Source organism: Triticum aestivum, chromosome 2D (assembly GCF_018294505.1).
Source record: "Triticum aestivum cultivar Chinese Spring chromosome 2D, IWGSC CS RefSeq v2.1, whole genome shotgun sequence".
NCBI lineage: Eukaryota > Viridiplantae > Streptophyta > Magnoliopsida > Poales > Poaceae > Triticum > Triticum aestivum.
In genome coordinates, this window is record NC_057799.1 from 16,860,007 (window position 1) to 16,876,838 (window position 16,832).

General features: G+C 49.0%; 1 protein-coding gene and 2 pseudogenes across 1 annotated transcript; 1 reads left to right on the forward strand and 2 right to left on the reverse strand.

Annotated features, from left to right (window-relative positions):
• The first annotated feature begins 2,491 nt into the window (after positions 1 to 2,491).
• LOC123048331 (xyloglucan endotransglucosylase/hydrolase 2-like) lies at positions 2,492 to 4,192 on the forward strand. Its single transcript, XM_044471457.1, has 4 exons — positions 2,492 to 2,779; positions 2,905 to 3,104; positions 3,382 to 3,468; positions 4,063 to 4,192. Exons 1-4 carry the CDS (start codon positions 2,492 to 2,494, stop codon positions 4,190 to 4,192), a joined length of 705 nt encoding a protein of 234 aa, XP_044327392.1.
• Positions 4,193 to 7,874: 3,682 nt separating this feature from the next.
• LOC123055520 (cytosolic sulfotransferase 5-like) lies at positions 7,875 to 8,946 on the reverse strand (annotated as a pseudogene).
• LOC123051164 (disease resistance protein Pik-2-like) lies at positions 8,930 to 11,329 on the reverse strand (annotated as a pseudogene).
• Positions 11,330 to 16,832: the final 5,503 nt, after the last annotated feature.

Here is a 16,832-nt window from a genome sequence, read left to right on the forward strand (position 1 = left end):
GGTTGGTGCTAACAACCGGGACAAAAGGCCCTCCTGCCTGAGCAAGCCGTAGCGGCCACGTGGAGCTCCATCTGTCCCGGTTCGTATAAGAACCGGGACTAAAAGTATTGGGCTTTAGTACCGACCCTTTAGTCTCGGTTCCCGAATGGGACAAATGGACCTTATGAACCGGGACAAATGGCCTTTTTCTACTAATGTACTATCATAATGTTTGATGAATAGACTGAAAGTTTTCCTCGCAAATAAACATCCCGGGGATAATAAAATATGAACACTGAAAATGTCTGGTTATACTTCTACACCACCAAACAAAATCAATTAATATACAACACAAGTACACAACCAATTGTAGGTATCGTCCCAAAATACTGGCTAAACCTAAATTTTTGCTATTACCCCAAACCTAACAAATACCATTACAGATCACCAGAATTGTAGTAACATATGTACCATTTCCCTTGTGTGCTCCGGCGACTCGGGTGAAGCGTGTGGCGCACGCAGGGAAAGGCCATGTCGTATGTTCTCGCTGACTATGCACTCACCGCCCAGAGACGTAGGTCGTTGCTTCGATTTTAATTTGGATGTCGGCCTTTTGAATTCCGTGTGCATCTTCTTGAATGCCTACACGCTTGGTAGTACGTGCTGGACGGTGGGGAATGCAGTGGCCTGACAATTCTTGGGAAGCATCCGGTGAAAAAGTCTAGCCGGTGCGATCTACTGGTGGCTTTGCCTGTTTGACTTTAGATCATGTTAGTAATACTTTATTTAATTACTGACAGCTAAACAACACCTGCATTGGTAAATGCCTATCTACAGCTGGAGTATCTCATCCTTCACAATCTGCATGCTCCTTTTTCTCCAGCGATTCCCATTGCTATTTCCTGAAAGCTGTACAGAACCTAGAAGATCAATAAGGGATGCTTTGCAACGAATTATTTGTGATCAGAAGTGCTGATATGAAGAAAAATAAATAAAGAGCGCAGGACAATTTTCCCTTTTTATGTTTATTTGTGTCTTTGTGTTTCTTAGAGGATCTCTAGCAGACCCCTTAAAACGGGGCGGCCCGTAAAAATACAGCGACTATACGGATTTGGCCCCTTTTTTGGGCTAGGCCTGCAAACCGCACCCCCGCCCCCCGCGCAGTATATGTATGGGTTTGCGGTCGATATACGGGTCGAAACCCTATCCGCGTGCCACTGCAATTCCCAATCCCCCATCTGGATGTCTCGCCGCCGGCAACTTCAATTCGCCCTCTCCTCTCTCCATGTGGCGCGTAATGTGGTCGGCGGGCCGCGGCGCCAGCGGTGGAGACGACCCCGAGCGGAGGCCCTGCGTCACTGCCGACGCCGCGAGGAAAAGGAGCGCCCGAAGGTACACCAACAACGGGCTCTCGCCACCGCCGTCGCTCATTCGCCGCGAGACAGAGGAGTACGACCGCAAGAAGGCGCTTCGTCACGCGCTTTGCGCGGGAGGAGGAGGAGGCGGAGCGGCGCCGTCGACGGGATGCCGATATCGACAGAATGTTCCTCAAGCAGGGGATCACGATGGCGTAGGAGTTCGCGGCTTACATGGAAGAGTGGCGCCTCGTAGCCAAGAAGAAGGACGAGGTCTACGTCGACCTCGTCTCCGACGACGTGGACTGAGCTCCTCTGCCGCCACAACATCGCCGCCGCAATTCCCCCGACTCTGGCGAGCCCAGTTCTGTAATTAGGGTTATGGTGGCGCCTGCTCCTCCAAATATTAGTTGTAAAAATTCTACTTTGGATGACTCTTTAAGATGTTCAAGTGCTGGTAGTTCTACTGAACTAGTTCAATTTCTCGCGCGAATGTGTGATTTCAAATTTTGCGGGTTCATATTCGGTTGTTGTTCTGCCGCGGCTATTTTCGGCCCGTATCCAAAGACAGCCACAAACTGTGAATGCGCTATAAGGGTCCGCAATATATATAAAGGGTCTGCTAGAGATGCTCTTAAGCATATATAGTGCGTCAAGTGTTAACAAAGCATCAATGGATAGAAACTTACCTTCAAGTTTACGTTTTAGGTCCAGTTTGAATAGATCTAGAATTTTTACCCACATAACAATAAGGGGCCTAAAACCATCTCCATGCCATAGCATAAACCCTCGTTCGGCTCCCAAGAAGGCCAGCTTAGTTTTGTCAGAGGACACCGTGGGGAAGCTCAGATTGGTCCCATCAATAATAGAAAGTACTCCAGTTAGTCAACTGCAAACTTTGTTATTCCCACTTGAGCTTTGCTTCAAGTCACTTTTATTCAATTTATACCAACCTCTTCATCAACCAGCCAAAGATATCCAGCTCATTATATATTCGACGAATCCAATGCTATGCTATGTTAGATTTCGTTTACAGTTTGTCAGACACACTGGTCACCCACTGGCCCAATTCACTTGTCTATATAAGTGTACGTACACCATTTCAAACAGCACACTCACCCACACTTAACAGTTAACACCGGTAGAAGTAGAATACCATGGCGCGACGAGCAAGGAGGGCTCGTCTCCTAGCCTCACTAGTAGAAGCTTTCTATATCATCCTCGCAGTTTCCCCGGTAGCAAGTGACATGACAGACAACCTTGACCTACTATGGGGCAACACACAGGTAGAGTACGATAGCAGCGGCCGCCAAACCGTTTCCCTGTCCCTCGACCGCTGGACGACCTCTGCATTCCGCTCCAAGAGCATGCACCTCTTCGGGAGGTTCGACATGGACATCAAGCTCGTCCCCAGAGACTCGGCCGGCACCATCACCACGCTCTATGTAAGTGATCCTGAAGTGAACCTGCTAGATTTCATGCCACTCATGTTATTGGTTTGCAGATGCTGACAGTCGATGCATGCAGCCATATGTATCCTCGGGTTAACCATTAGTTCCTTGTGCTGCAGATGCTGACAGAGGGGCCATGGGAAGAACACGATGAGGTCGACCTCGAATTCCTGGGCAACAGCTCCGGCGAGCCATACACCTTGCACACAAACATTTACGCCAGGGGAAGAGGCGGCCGGGAGAAGCAGTACCGGCTTTGGTTTGATCCCACTCAAGATTTCCACACCTACTCCATCCTCTGGAACCCAAAGGAGATACTGTAAGTTTCCCTCTTGCTATCCGGCTAATATAACTAGTTCTTCGTAATTTCCAGCATACATATGTGGTGCTAGTAGCGCAGTTTTAACATGTCGTCTTACCTCATCTTTTCACATGACAGTTAAGAGATGGAGTATAAGCTCAAAAAATATGCATTCTATGTAACATCGTTGATTTCGTTAAGTAGTGGACCTCATTCTAAAAGTGTTGTGATAGTGGTACTAAGCAACTCTGGAATTTAAAAGCACTAATTAAACCCAAATCACCTCTGTGTGCAGGATACTTGTCGATGGCACGCCGGTCCGGCAGATGAAGAACCAACAAAGAAAAGATATCCCTTTCCCGCTGTACCAGCCAATGAGGCTGTACAGCAGCATCTGGAACGCCGAGGACTGGGCGACGCAGGGTGGGCGCGTCAAGACCGACTGGTCCCAGGCGCCGTTCACCTCGCTCTTCCGGAACTACAGCGCCGTTTCCTGCGTCTCGCAGAAGACCGCCTGGATCTGTGGCCGAGGTTCCAGTGACAGCAGCTGGTTCACCCACGTCTTGGATGAAGTGGGGCAACGGAAGCTCATGGAGGTGGACGAGAAACACAAGATTTATGATTACTGCGTTGACTCGAGGAGGTACCCTAATGGGTATCCCCCAGAGTGTGGGTCACAGTAGTAGACTAGTAGGAGTGGTTATTATAGTGGTTACAAAGAGGGAAATGAGTATCAAATGATTCGGTCAGTTAGCTCTTTCCTAGTTTGAATAGTACCAAGAGGGAAAGGGGTATGTATTACATGCTGAGGCTTCTTCACATAGGCATGGTAGTATGTCCTAGAAAAGTAGTCCATTTATTCGATTGATGGTGATTGGTGAGAGGCATTGTAAGAGGGACAATATTAACTAGTACTAGTAATACATTTTTTAAGTTTTTATTTGACGTGCATGCGCGTGAATCCTCTCTAATTTAGTTTAACTCGGGAAGTTCAGATGACAGACTCGTTAATATACCCTTGCATGTGCGTGTGGTTTTCCATAGTGATCCTGATTCCTGAAGTGATAAGACAAGATGTGGTTATGGGAGAAGCTTTTGTCGTCTAATTCTCTCGTTACTCGGAACTCGGAAGTTGTAGCCAAAAGCTCAATTTGAATCATATAGGAAATATCTACGCTGCTTCAGACTTATAGCATACAGTCAAAGCAAAATATTGGCTCTAGCAGCTTGAGAAGAAAAACAGAAGAAGGGCGTTGCACTTGACAGAAGATGAGAGTTAGAAGGACCAGACCAGCTTGTTGTGTGAACGGTTTGCTTCAATGGAACGTCCTCGAGCAACCATAAACGTCGAGAGTTAATCAGGGAAATACAGCGGCGATCAGGTGTCACCTATAGCAGAACTTATGTAAACTAGCATTTTCCGCCGGTTCGCACATGCCAATGCCATGGAGCTCTTTATACTTCAAATGCTAGTTCCTGCAATACCTGCACAGTTTGTCGGGGTAGGAACTGAAGGAACGGGAGAAGGGAAAGCAAAATCTGATAGATTTGAATAAATGCTTATGCACCTAAAAAGCAGAATCAGGGACATGTGAGTAACAACTAACAAGCAGGGAACAAGCAAATGGAAGAGGTTTATAATATTGAGCTTTTCCATTTCAAAATAATATTGAGCTTTTTACACCATAAAAAGCTTGGTCGGTGCTTGGTCCAGTCAGGAATCTATGGCTAGTTAGACACTACCACACCATTTATCAATAAATGCATGTTGTCCGCTGTGAAAATCGATCAAATCGAACAGCTTATGAAAGTTCGGCAAACAGGACCCTAGTTTAAAACTTTTATCAAATCCGAAAATTTTGCTCAGCTCAGCTATTCCGGCCCTAAACTTGGCTAGACCAGCACCACATATCTCAGCGTTAATAAAAACTTAATAAATACCCCCTCCGTTCTAAAATAACTGTCTCAACTTTGTACTAAATTTATTATAATGTTGTACTCTCTTATATAAAATTTGGCCAAAGTCTCAACGTTTGCAATACGAAGTCAATATTATCAGATGCACCATGAAATGTATTTACTATATAATTTTAGTATTGTAGATGTTCATATTTTTTGATATAAATTTGGTCAAACTTTTTGTTGTTTGACTTCAACCAAATTTTATATGCGGAGTAAAAAGAAATAGAGGGAGTACTAAAGTTGAGATATGTAATTATTTTGAGATGGAAGGAGTAGGAGTAGTTATGCAATGCGATATGACTGATGCAGGTCGTGTTACAACTATTGATGAAAGGATGATAATCGTGATGAATTAATCGAGTAACGCTGCATAAACACTTGTGCACCTGATATACAGTTTTGCTAAGTCTCAATCAGTGCTATATTCCTTTGATCTTGCATGGAGATTTGTACACAAATTTTCTTTTCAGTTTTCTTTTTTTTTTATTCTTATACTATATCACTTGACTGAGACTTGATACTGCAGTGCAAGAATTATTGGTAGCAGCCACATTTCACAATCATTCCAATAATATAACATCAATATCTAGCAACCATATTTCTTAATAATGAGAACGGTCACGGTTGGTGTCGACAACTTGCTTGCAGCAATGGCCTGCTCTGTAGCACGTACGATGACGATTGAGTAACAGCGTTACTACACCCTGTCAAGAGCTAGACAGAGAGACCGGAACCTCTTTTTTTTTTACGAAACCTCGTCAGAGGGAGCTCCCGCATTGCATATAGAAGAAAAGAGTTGGTCCGGTTAATAAGGGAAACTGGACCAAAAAACCATACATGGCATCGGTTAATTAAGGGAAACCGGCGAAGACCCCACACACCGGACTAGCACTCAAGGGACATCGTCCGAGCTAGATACAAGGGTGCCGAGGCCCAAGACCATCGTCAACACAACATACCCGACCAAGACAACCACTGCAACCTCAAGAACATGCCTACGACAAGAAGTGAACTCGCACCTAACCTTATGAAAAATGAGATCAACCATTGGCCTCCACCAATGCACGAATTGCCTGGATCGACGTCGGCGTAAGCGGTTTCTTGTACATCCGAAGATAAGAGTTCATCTTCTCTTGCACATCCTCCTCGGAGCCTTTCTTAGATGTCATCCCCTTCGGCGGTTCCCCATAAGCCTCCGCCAACCTATATTCAGCGCGCTTGGCAGTAGGAATATTGCCGTTTCTGTTCTTCTTATCCAAACGTCCACTACGCCTCTCGGAACAAGTAGATGCACCGTCAATCTGCATATGAATCGGTTCTTCGAGCAAGGACCCCGGCGCCGCGCAACTGAAACTGCTTAGGAACTCATCCAACATGGTGGTAGATGGCGCACCAATATCACCAAGTGGCTCCTCGGACCCAGAAGACAACATATTGGTAGTGCCCCCTGAAGCAAGCGTCACCGAAGAGGAGACAAAGGGAGGCACCTCGCCAACCAAACCATCAGGCAAGGCCACCTCAATATGCTCCATATTATTGCTCGATGTGACTATCTCAGCAACCTTAGCTTGCTCCTCCTCACCTTGAATTACAATCTCGTGTAGAACTACATCCACCACTGGAAGAACATCTGCAGGTAGTGCCATAGTTGCCAGAACCTCAGACGAGCACCCGGCCACTCCCGCGTCACTGACATCCTTACCATCGGCAACAACAAAGGGTGCCGTCTCATCATGCTCGCACCAGGGAGGAGGCAAATCCAAAGGCGCCAAGGAAGAAGATCCCCCACCGTTCCCCATATTCCCTCCCTCTCGCACCTCAAGAGACTGATTGAAGGCCGGCAAATCAACAAATTTGCCACTGATAGCCTCCAGCCGCTCCAAGAGGCCCGAGACCTGGGCCGCCCAACCCTGCAAAGCAACGGCCATGTCGCGGAGGGGTTGAACAACCTCCTCCGCACGAGCGGTAACCAAAGCCTGCAACTCGGCACGTAGCGCCTCGGTCTGAGCTGCAAAGAGGGGTTTTAGCAGTCCCAAATCAGCAGCCAAGGTCGACTCGTCGGGGTCGGACAGACCTGAACAAGGGGCGCCGGAATTGCTACAAGGGACCCCTTGGACGAGCCTAGTCGGAGCAGCAACAACAGAGGCCCACGAACGCTTCTGCAACCGCAGTGAAGGAGCTTGGGGCGGGTGTGTGGGGAGGTGAGGAGCAGCCGGCGGCAACAGGGCGCTGTGGAGATGACCATGGCTGGCAGGGAGGTGGTCCGGACAGCCACGCTCGCGATACCCAGCGCGGCCGCAGCCCAGGCAGGTGATAGGCCGACGACAGTCGGCGACGAAGTGGTCCTCTGCCAAGCAACGGAAGCAGAGCCCATAAGCTCTCCGCTTGAAAGCGAGGACGCGGTCGGTCTCCTTCTTGCGGGGCGGGGCAGGTAGCCTCTCCAACCTCCGGCGATGCTGGCCCCCGACCTCCACCCACCCCTTCTCCGTAGATGCCTGCGATGCGTCGGTCACCACCGGCGGCGTGAAGTTCGGGGGGAGCCGATCTGGAGGTGGTGGCAGCTTGAGCGGAGGGAGGATCCCAAGGCAACCCTCGGAGTGCGCGCGAGAGTCCCCGTCTTCATCCTCAGCACCGGCAGTCAGCAGCTCTCGATCTGGATCGGCAGGGGAGCTAGGACGGTGGGGAGGGGTGGGGGAGTTGGTGGCTGGGGAGGGATCAGAGGGGGTGTGGTTGGTGGTGGGAGAGGAGGCCATGGTTAGGGGTGGAGGACGGGAGGCGAGCTAAGCCGCCGCCGCGGCGGCGGCGGCGGCGGCGGAGTCGCGGGAGCTAGGTCGCGGGAGCTAGGGTGCTCTTTCTCCAAGGAATATATTGGAACTTGAGCCTGTCAAGCATGAGACCGGAACCTTTGAACCTGGCCTTGGTGATGGCGTCGATCCTCCGTGCAGTCTCCGGCGACAGATGGTTCTTCCAATCCCCGACGAGGCCGCGCCGGAAGAACCAACTGTTCTCCATCGTACCGAGCAGGAGTTCCGTCTTGCCGACGCCTGATCACGTCGAGCGCAGTCATGTGGTCGAACGAGCAGAGGTTGACGATGGCGTCGACGGCACCCGCCTCCTCCTCCTCCTCCATGGCGAACGGGCGCCCGATGAACTCCGCCAGCTTCCGCACGCACGCGGCAGGGTCCTGGCTCATCTCCTCGTACCTGAGGAAGAGGACCCGCTCCGGCTGCGCCAGGTGCGCGCGCCAGTACCCGAGGACATGGTCCCAGTGCGGCCCGGAGAGCGTGGCGCCGTCGCAGAAGAAACCGGCGGCGGTCTTGACGGAGAGCGGCTCCATCCCGTCCCTGGCCCTGTACTTGTTGACGAAGCTCCATTGCGAGACCAGGGCGTCCTTGGGGTCGCGGCACACGTACACGACCTTGCAGCCGGACGCGGGCACGGACCCCGGCAGCGACACAAACGGGGCGTGCGTGGCGAAGAGACTGGGGTCCGTGAGCTCGTCGAGGCCAGGGATTTGGTTCGGCACGTAGAGCTGGTACTCGAGGAACTTGACGCACTCGTGTGGGCCGAGGGAGTTGAGTGGGTGGCCGGAGCCGCCGGCCGCGGGGTGCTCCCTCCGGTGCACCGTGGAGTAAAGCATCGCTTTTATCCACGTCGTGCCGGACTTGGGGCGCCGTGGCGATGACGATGTCCGAGGGGCGCGTGGGGCACCATCGTGGAGAGCATCGGCGCCAGGGGGGCATACCAGCCGTTGGCGGTAGAGCGGGTGATTGGTAAGAGATGGCGTGGTCGGCCATGATGACACCACGTTGGTGAACTTGTGGTAGAGGAGCTCTTCGTTGGATCTGGCGTCGTCTTGTTGCCGCGATGATGTTTCCACCGAGGAAGAAGAAGACATTATATATATTGCGTGTGAGAAGAAGACTGGTACACGTTTACTTACTTATTTGAACCCGTCGTAGTATTCATCAACTACTACCCTGGGCGCCTTGGCGGACTTCCTTGCCTGCTTTACTAGGCGAGCTAGCGTCGACCTGGTGAATTTACCAGCCTTGTCGCTCACCCGGAGATGCACCTCCTGGAGTCCGGCAAGGTTGTCCATGCCGAAGACACCTTCCAGCACCTTGAAACTCATCTCAAGCCGCCCGACCACCGGCATGGCCTTCTCTGAGAAGATCAGCAGGGGCAGGACAGGCGTGGCGAAGCGGAGCAGCTTTAGGGCCTCGAATCCTCCATCTGGGACGACGATCTCACCTTCAGAGTCAGATTTGTTCTTGTGAAGGATGTCACCGAAGTATGGAACCTCCTTTGCTGCACTGAAGGAGAAGGTGAGAGAAAACAGCGACGGTAGCTTGCTCAGAAGCTCGATAGTGTCAGTCCGGAGGACTGTCATGGAAAGAGTTAACTTGCTGAGGTCGCTCAGTTGTTGGATCCACTGAGGAAATTTGGTCAGCATGCCGTGCAGCTCAAGCCCGGTGAGGTACTTGGGAGGTGAAGTCAGAGAATCTAGTGAGTTGAGCAAGTCTGAGGCCTGGTCATCTATGGAAAGAGTCTTGAGTGAGCAGCCACCAAGGTATTCGATGGAGGAAACAAATGTTTTGAAGCTTGGATCCTTCTCTTGGATGTTCAGCTTGTAAATGGTAAGCTTCTTCAACCCGGTGTATTCATGGAGGTCCGGCATACCACTAGATCCTCCAACAATCTCAATCCCTGAAAGTATACGGAGGGATTTCATTGGCTTCTTCCCAATTTCTTGAGGCAACTTGAGTGTTTCTCGTGTGTGTTTGTTTCCCCCAAGTATGTCACTTATCTTCTCAAGCTGGACAATAGAATCAGGCAGTTCTCTGACATTTGTCTCCCGTATATCAAGAGTTTCCAAATGCTTGAGCCTTCCAATTTTGGAAGGAAGCTCTTTAATGTCTGTCCTCCGGAGGTTCAAGAACTTCACAAGCAGCATTTTGGATATTGCTTTCACATGATGCTTCTTGAAGCCCTTGCAGCCTTGAAGATCAAGCACTTGCACTATTCCAAACTTGAAAGAGAGGGAAGACAACTGGTTCAAGCTCCCGAATACAGTCACTGATCGAACATGAGACAAGTTGATTTTGCAAGGATAGCCTCCGGACCTTGTTCCTTGGCGTTGGCATCAGCCAGTGCCCACCAACTACAGTGATGAAATTCTCTTCACTTGACTTGGATATGATATACTCAAGAACCATGTCATGAACTTGGCAGGTCTTCACTTTCCCATTGCTGCTGTGCTCCACAGCTCGTATTATTTTCCTTCTAATGAGCTGATTGAAGTACGTCTCTGCAAGTTCCTTGATACTCTGCCCATGCTTCTCACTCACAAAACCTTCTGCGATCAACCGTCGGGTCAGCCGCTTCCTACTAATTTTGCTCGCCTTTGGAAATACACTCAGATACAATGAGCAAGTCTTGAGATCACCGGGCAAATCATTGTAGCAGAAACTGACCCCCAAATTTGCGGTACAGCGCCATGGCGATGGTGGTCTTGCCTACGCCACCGAATCCGACGAGGGACAGCACGCGCCTCGCCTTGTTGGGATCTTTCACCCACCGCTCGAGATCGCTGATGGCGTCAGCCATGCCCACGGGTTCCTTCACGCCCACAAGCTGACAGCCCGACACCTGGTTCTCGGCGGCGAGATATGCGGCTTCGCCGGCAGATCTCCCCCCGATCTTGCCCGGATCCGGGTCGCGGACGCCGTACCTGGTGCGCCGTGTGCCCACGTGCTCGGCCCGGTTCTTGAGCTCGGCGATCTTCACGGCGATCTCGCGTCGAGGATACCACGTCAGGATGCCGTGGACCCACACGTTGACGGAGGAGCAGCAGCCGCCGCCGCCGCCGCCAGGGTCGTCGGGAAGCCGGTGGGCGAAGTCGTCGACGCAGTCCTCGATGTCGTAGGCGATGTCGCGGATCTGCTTCGCCCAGTCCTGGATCTGGGCGTCGTGGTCCTCGTCGCCGGTGCCGAGGTTGGTGAGGAAGGCCTGCATGCTGCAGAGCTCGTCGCTGATGTACTGGATGTCGCCGCGGACGCCCCGGATCAGAGCGTACTCCTGGGCTAGCAGGCTGCCCAGCTTGCTCACCAGAGACTTCACGGTGGATTGCGAGGCTCCCACCACCAGATCCATTTCCGCGTTGACTCTCCCTGCAAACTCTGCCACCCCAATGGCGATGATGGATGCTTACGGTGTGCTCAGAAATTAGTGCTGAAGCTCAAGCCGAAGGGCACACACACGGCATTATGGTAGAGAAGGTCAACTGGAAACTTCAGGCGCGAGTAGATTGGACACACAGGTTTGATATTCCCAAATTCCAGGTTTTCTTATTTTCGTGGTATATTCTGAACTAATAATTAAACCCATTAAGGGCATCTCCAACGGTTATAAGATATGTGTCGGTAAATTTGCCACCTAGGACATAGTGATGATGTGGCATTTAATAAATTCGGAGAGAGAGCAAAGTTGTATGTAGATTAACCAACAACCTTTGAACAAGCTCCAAGGTGAAATAGAGAGCAATCACATCTATTTTCTCATCATCTATTGGATAACTTAGAGATTGGAGTAGTTGTATGATAGCTTGTTGGTTGATGACATGGACATTTTACCAACAAGACTAACATACAACCTGTTGGAGATGCCCTAAGCTACGCGTGAAGGGCGGCCAACCAGCTATGCCATGTGGCGCAAGCTGGTTGGCCGTGGTGCGAAATCTTTTGAATTTTTTTTAGATGAAGGTGTGGATTATTTTTTTAATGTATTTCTTTTTCTTTTTAGATGGAGGTGAAGACCTCCGTTATATTTTGAGTGGAGGGTTATGCAAAGTGGCACTCGCACGTAGGCTGCGGTGGTAAATTTTCTTTTTTTAGACGAATGTGAGGATTTTTTTCTGAAATGTTTTTTTTTAGACGAAGGCGAGGACTCTATGTATTTTTTTAAATGAAAATGTGCGTACAACTTTCTCTCAAGCGGCGCCACAGAGTGGCGTCACAACCACTAGTATTCATATAAGGGGTGGAACACCCAAGAGCTCGTGTGCATTTTCCCTCACGACAGCTTCTAAGGTGGACCTAACTAAAATATATTATTTTCTATCAATAGTTCACCCCACTGCTCTATCAGAGCCTAGGCCGTGTATGCGTGCTAACAGGCCGGCCCAGCTGGCATGGCCCATTTGGCCAGCTATATGCTCTATCCCTCATCTCTGAAGGCAGCCTCTAAGCTATGAGGCGTCGCTTAGGCATAGAGACAACCAGATTGAACTTATCATGAGGTTCAAAATGGTCAGGATAATTCCATACGTCTTCGGAAAGGTAATCCGGATTCACACCAACTTCAACAAAAGTGCATGTCAGTGTTTAAATTATCAAAAGAAACTTGTAAATTCATTAATGATGAAATACAAGTTTTTTGGTGGGAAGAGAGTGAAGAGAAAAAGAAGATGCATTAGTTTGCATGGTGAAAGATGTGCATTCTGAAGAAGAAATGGGGGTATGGAGTTTAGGAATCTTCACAGTTTTTATCTTGCTATGTTAGCACAACACGCTCTGCACCTACAGCACGGGAGATACATGCACCAGCGAGCGCGCTGGAAAACATTGCCAGAGCGCGACTCGAGCATGCACCATACGACAACGAGAACCACGGGCACACCCTTGTCGTCCGGGAACACACTAGCCTTCTCATCCTCCCTGAACTGCTTGAGCAAGCCCCTCGCGTGATCCATGAGCAATGGCACAGTCATGAATCGGGTGGCGATCTCGCGGGCGATGGCGACCTTGACCGTATCGGTGTCGGCCTAGTCGTCAACAATCCTCTCTCAGTCGTTTTCTCCGCCATCGATGACGACGATAGGCGGCGGCAGCGATGAGCGGCGCGAGCAGGGCGGTTGGTTGGTTGGTTTGGGACTTGAGAGAGATGAGGGTGAGAGAGAGACGAGAGAGATGAGTGGTGGAGTGGAGGCGGCTATTGAATAAACCCGGTGATTCTTTGAGTACTCTTCCATTCCTGCGGATACTACATGTGAACAAGACAAGAGTTTGCACACTGGTTGACTCACTGCGCCACCTCAAACTTCTGAAATACTTGGATCTAAGCAACACAGACGTGTCTGCATTACCAGACTACATTGGCGAGATGAAATGCTTGCAGTGCATCTGCCTTCAAGGCTGTCAAGATCTGACATGTCTTCCCAGGAGCATTGTGAATCTAGAGAGGTTGAGGTTTCTCGACCTCTCCGGAGCACAGGTGATGACAGTACCAAGAGACTTCGGAAGGCTTGTCAATTTGGTGTCGCTGAAGGGATTTCCAGCATATACTGATACTGCAAAAAGTTGGTGCACCGTGCAAGAGCTTGGGCCACTTCACCATCTTATGCATCTTACAGTAAGAGGGCCAGAGAATATATCTTCCAGCTCAATGGATACATCTGCGAATCTTGCTGAGAAGAGGTGTCTTAGGTCATTGTGGTTATATTGCACTAGCAGTCATGCATACGAGCAGCACAGGCAAGAGGTATATGACGAGCTCCGCCCTTCGCCCTCATTGGAAGATCTTACTATCACATGATATTTTGGAAGGCAGCTCCCAGGGTGGCTGTTGTCATCAGATCTCGAGAACTTGAGGCTACTCAAGCTTGAGAACCTCCGCTCATGCACACAACTCCCATGTAGTTTTGTGCAGCTTCCCAATTTGGAGTCGCTGTGCATTAAACATGCTCTATCCATCAGGCGCATTGGAGAAGAATTCCTCGACCTACTGCGACCTTAGTAAGTGATTCTGACGAGGAAATGGATATCCGTGGTCTTCATTCTGCTTCCATGGCAACCTCTAGTATTGTGTTCCCCAAGCTGAAGAAGCTAGTTTTCTATGGAATGCTGCAATGGAAAGAGTGGGACTGGGATGTGAAATTGGAGGCTATGCGTGCCCTAGAAAGTCTACAAATCAGCAGGTGCAGATTGAGCCATCTCCCTCCTGGCCTTGCAGGTCAGACAATGGCGTTGAGAGTGATCAAAATAGAAAAGGCCAAGGATCTCATCTCCGTAGAGAACTTCTGTTCAGTTGTGGAGCTTTATTTGCATTCCAACTCCAGTTTAGAGAAGATTGCCAATCTTTCTAATTTGAAAAAACTTAGGGTATCCAAATGTCCGAAGCTGCAGGTATTAGAGGAGGTGAAGGCACTGTCAAGCATCGAACTGAAAGATCATGAAATGAGAACACTCCCAGAATATCTGCAGGTTTTGCAGTTAAGTCGGCTGCAAATTGACTGCAACTTGAAACTTTTGCAATCCATCTCTCGTAAAGACGCTGCTTTAGAGTGGGAGAAAGTTAGCCACATCAAACAAGTGGAGGCCTATGCAGACGGATATGAGCAGAATAAGTTTTTTTTTCAACAAAGAGCAATATATTAATATCAAGATGATAAATACATCCGGTCTCTATGACAACACAATGTTAGGAGATAAGCACAATAAGAGGTGCAGCGTGCTATATACAAAAAAGACTGGAAGCTTTGTCGCATATATGGGAGACTCTCCCAACTTTGCAGGTATATGATGCATCTCCATATGTCTTTATTGTTCATGTGCTCTATATCCCTTTTAAATCTAGGGGCAAAAAAACTGCAGATCATGGCATCAGTTGATAGATAGATACATGCTAGTTTCATTGGTTTTCACGTGTAATTGTGTAATGCCATTTCACTGAAAGCTCTTTCTTTTGCTTGAAGCAGCGGAGGAATCAGAAAGTTCGTTGGAGAATCAAGAGTAATCGCCGGGGAGTACATACTGTGGTGGATCCTGGTCGCCTCATCCAGAAGCAGCTTCTGAAGTTATTCACCTCTAATGTTCTATGGCAAATTGGCAATGCATTACATACTGTGTAAACCCTCTTGTATCCTTCCTGCCGCGCATGAAGTGACTATCTAGCTAGGAAGGTGCATACTGAAGCTTGCTGGGTTTGTGCTACATTTGTATATTGAGATATTTGTAAAATACTGAACCGGAATCTGTCGATGCTTGGCATTATGTCCTTAATTAACAGTGTTTATTTATGTACTGATTTTCATGAGGAAGTTCTCTTCCATCTGAAAGATGTGCAAATTCCACTGAAAAAGTGTCCAAATAACGTCTCGGGCTCTCATATACACTAGTGCAGAAGCACGTGCCAATGTGCATACAGTTTCAGTCTGAAACCAACAGCATAGTAAGAACCGGTGTATTCAGCCTGAAATAGGACAAGTAGTTGTAGTTGAGAGCAGTAACCAGAGCAGGGGGTCGACTAGCACCCCATGAATCGGGATACAGAGCTGGAGCAGATCACGCACCTTCGGGAGTCGGCGGGAAGCCCGGCGGCAAGGTACGGGCGGTGAGACCCGATCTGGAATCTGAACCCCGTGCGAGAGAGACGGAAGCTCGCGAGGAAGCAAATGGAATGGCGCTGGTAGAGGTGCCACAGTTAAAGGTGGCGGAGAGATGGATGCCCCGTCGCCGGTGCCCGGCCAGGCAGATTCGGCGGCAGCGACTTGGCGAGTTTGCTTTTTTTTAGGCTCGGCGAGTCTGGGCTGTGTGCACAGAGAGGGATGTGCCTGCAGTGGGCCTGTGGGCATGTTTGATAGCCCGCATACATCTTAGTCAGGCCCGCGCAAGAATAATTTGGCCCCTTTGATTAGCCGAAATCACTACTTAAGAAGTACTTGTTTCAAATATCACTCCACCTCCTTATGTTGCGACAAGTGGTGCACCGTACGCGCGCCACTTATCCCAACATGGGAGTTTTCCCTTTCTTCGTATATCTGTTTATTAAAAACGTTTTATCTCTTAAACAGTGCGACCAAATCTTGAACCGTTTTCACCATTGGATTTCTCGCATCAAGATCTTTAAAACTAGATCCCATGTTGTTAGGTTTTGGCGAACAATTTTTTCACAAAAAACAAGATGGAAAAACCGAACTGAGAGCACCTTTTTTTCTTTCCAAAAGAGGAACGGCCGTGCCTCTCGCGAAAGGGGAAAACAGAAAATCTGTTTTTTTTTTGTTTTCGAGAGGCACAGCGAAAGCACAACTGCGCCTATCACGGAAGGAAAAAACAGAAAACGTGTGTTTTTTCGTTTTCGAGAGACCGTGCCTCTCACGGAAGGAAAAAACAGAAAACATGTGTTTTTTTTCAGTTTTCGAGAGCCCTGCCTTGCGCGGAAGGGAAAAACAGAAAACTTGTGTTTTTTGGGTTTCCGAGAGGCATGGCGAAAGCACAACCGTACCTCCGTGGAAGCAAAACCGTGTCTCTTGTAAAAAGAAAGAAAAAAAAAGAACTTTTTTTCGTTTCTGAGAGGCACGTCCGTGCCTCTTGCAAAAGCAAAACCATGCCTCTCGCGGAAGTAAAACCGTGCCTCTCGCGGAATAAAAAAAGGAAAACATGTTTTTTTTTATTTCCGAGAGGCACAACCATGCCTCTCGCGAAAGCAAAAAACCTGTCTACCGCGGAAGCAAAAAAACACAATTTTTTCGCGCAATTTATTATTGTTTTTTTTGTTTTTTTATAAAAGCTAAGGAAACCGGTGGAAAACAAAAAAGTCAAAAGAAAAACCATTTAAAAAGTTGGAAACGTGTGCGGAAAAAATAAAAAAATAAAATCCAGAGGGAGTGCGCCACTAAGCCCATCCCCAATTGATCGTTGTGAGACTCTCGAAGGAGAGCTCGTCAACTAGTTGCTCTCTTGATTGCCTACATTCACTGTTGAACTTGCATAGCATCGACCTTAA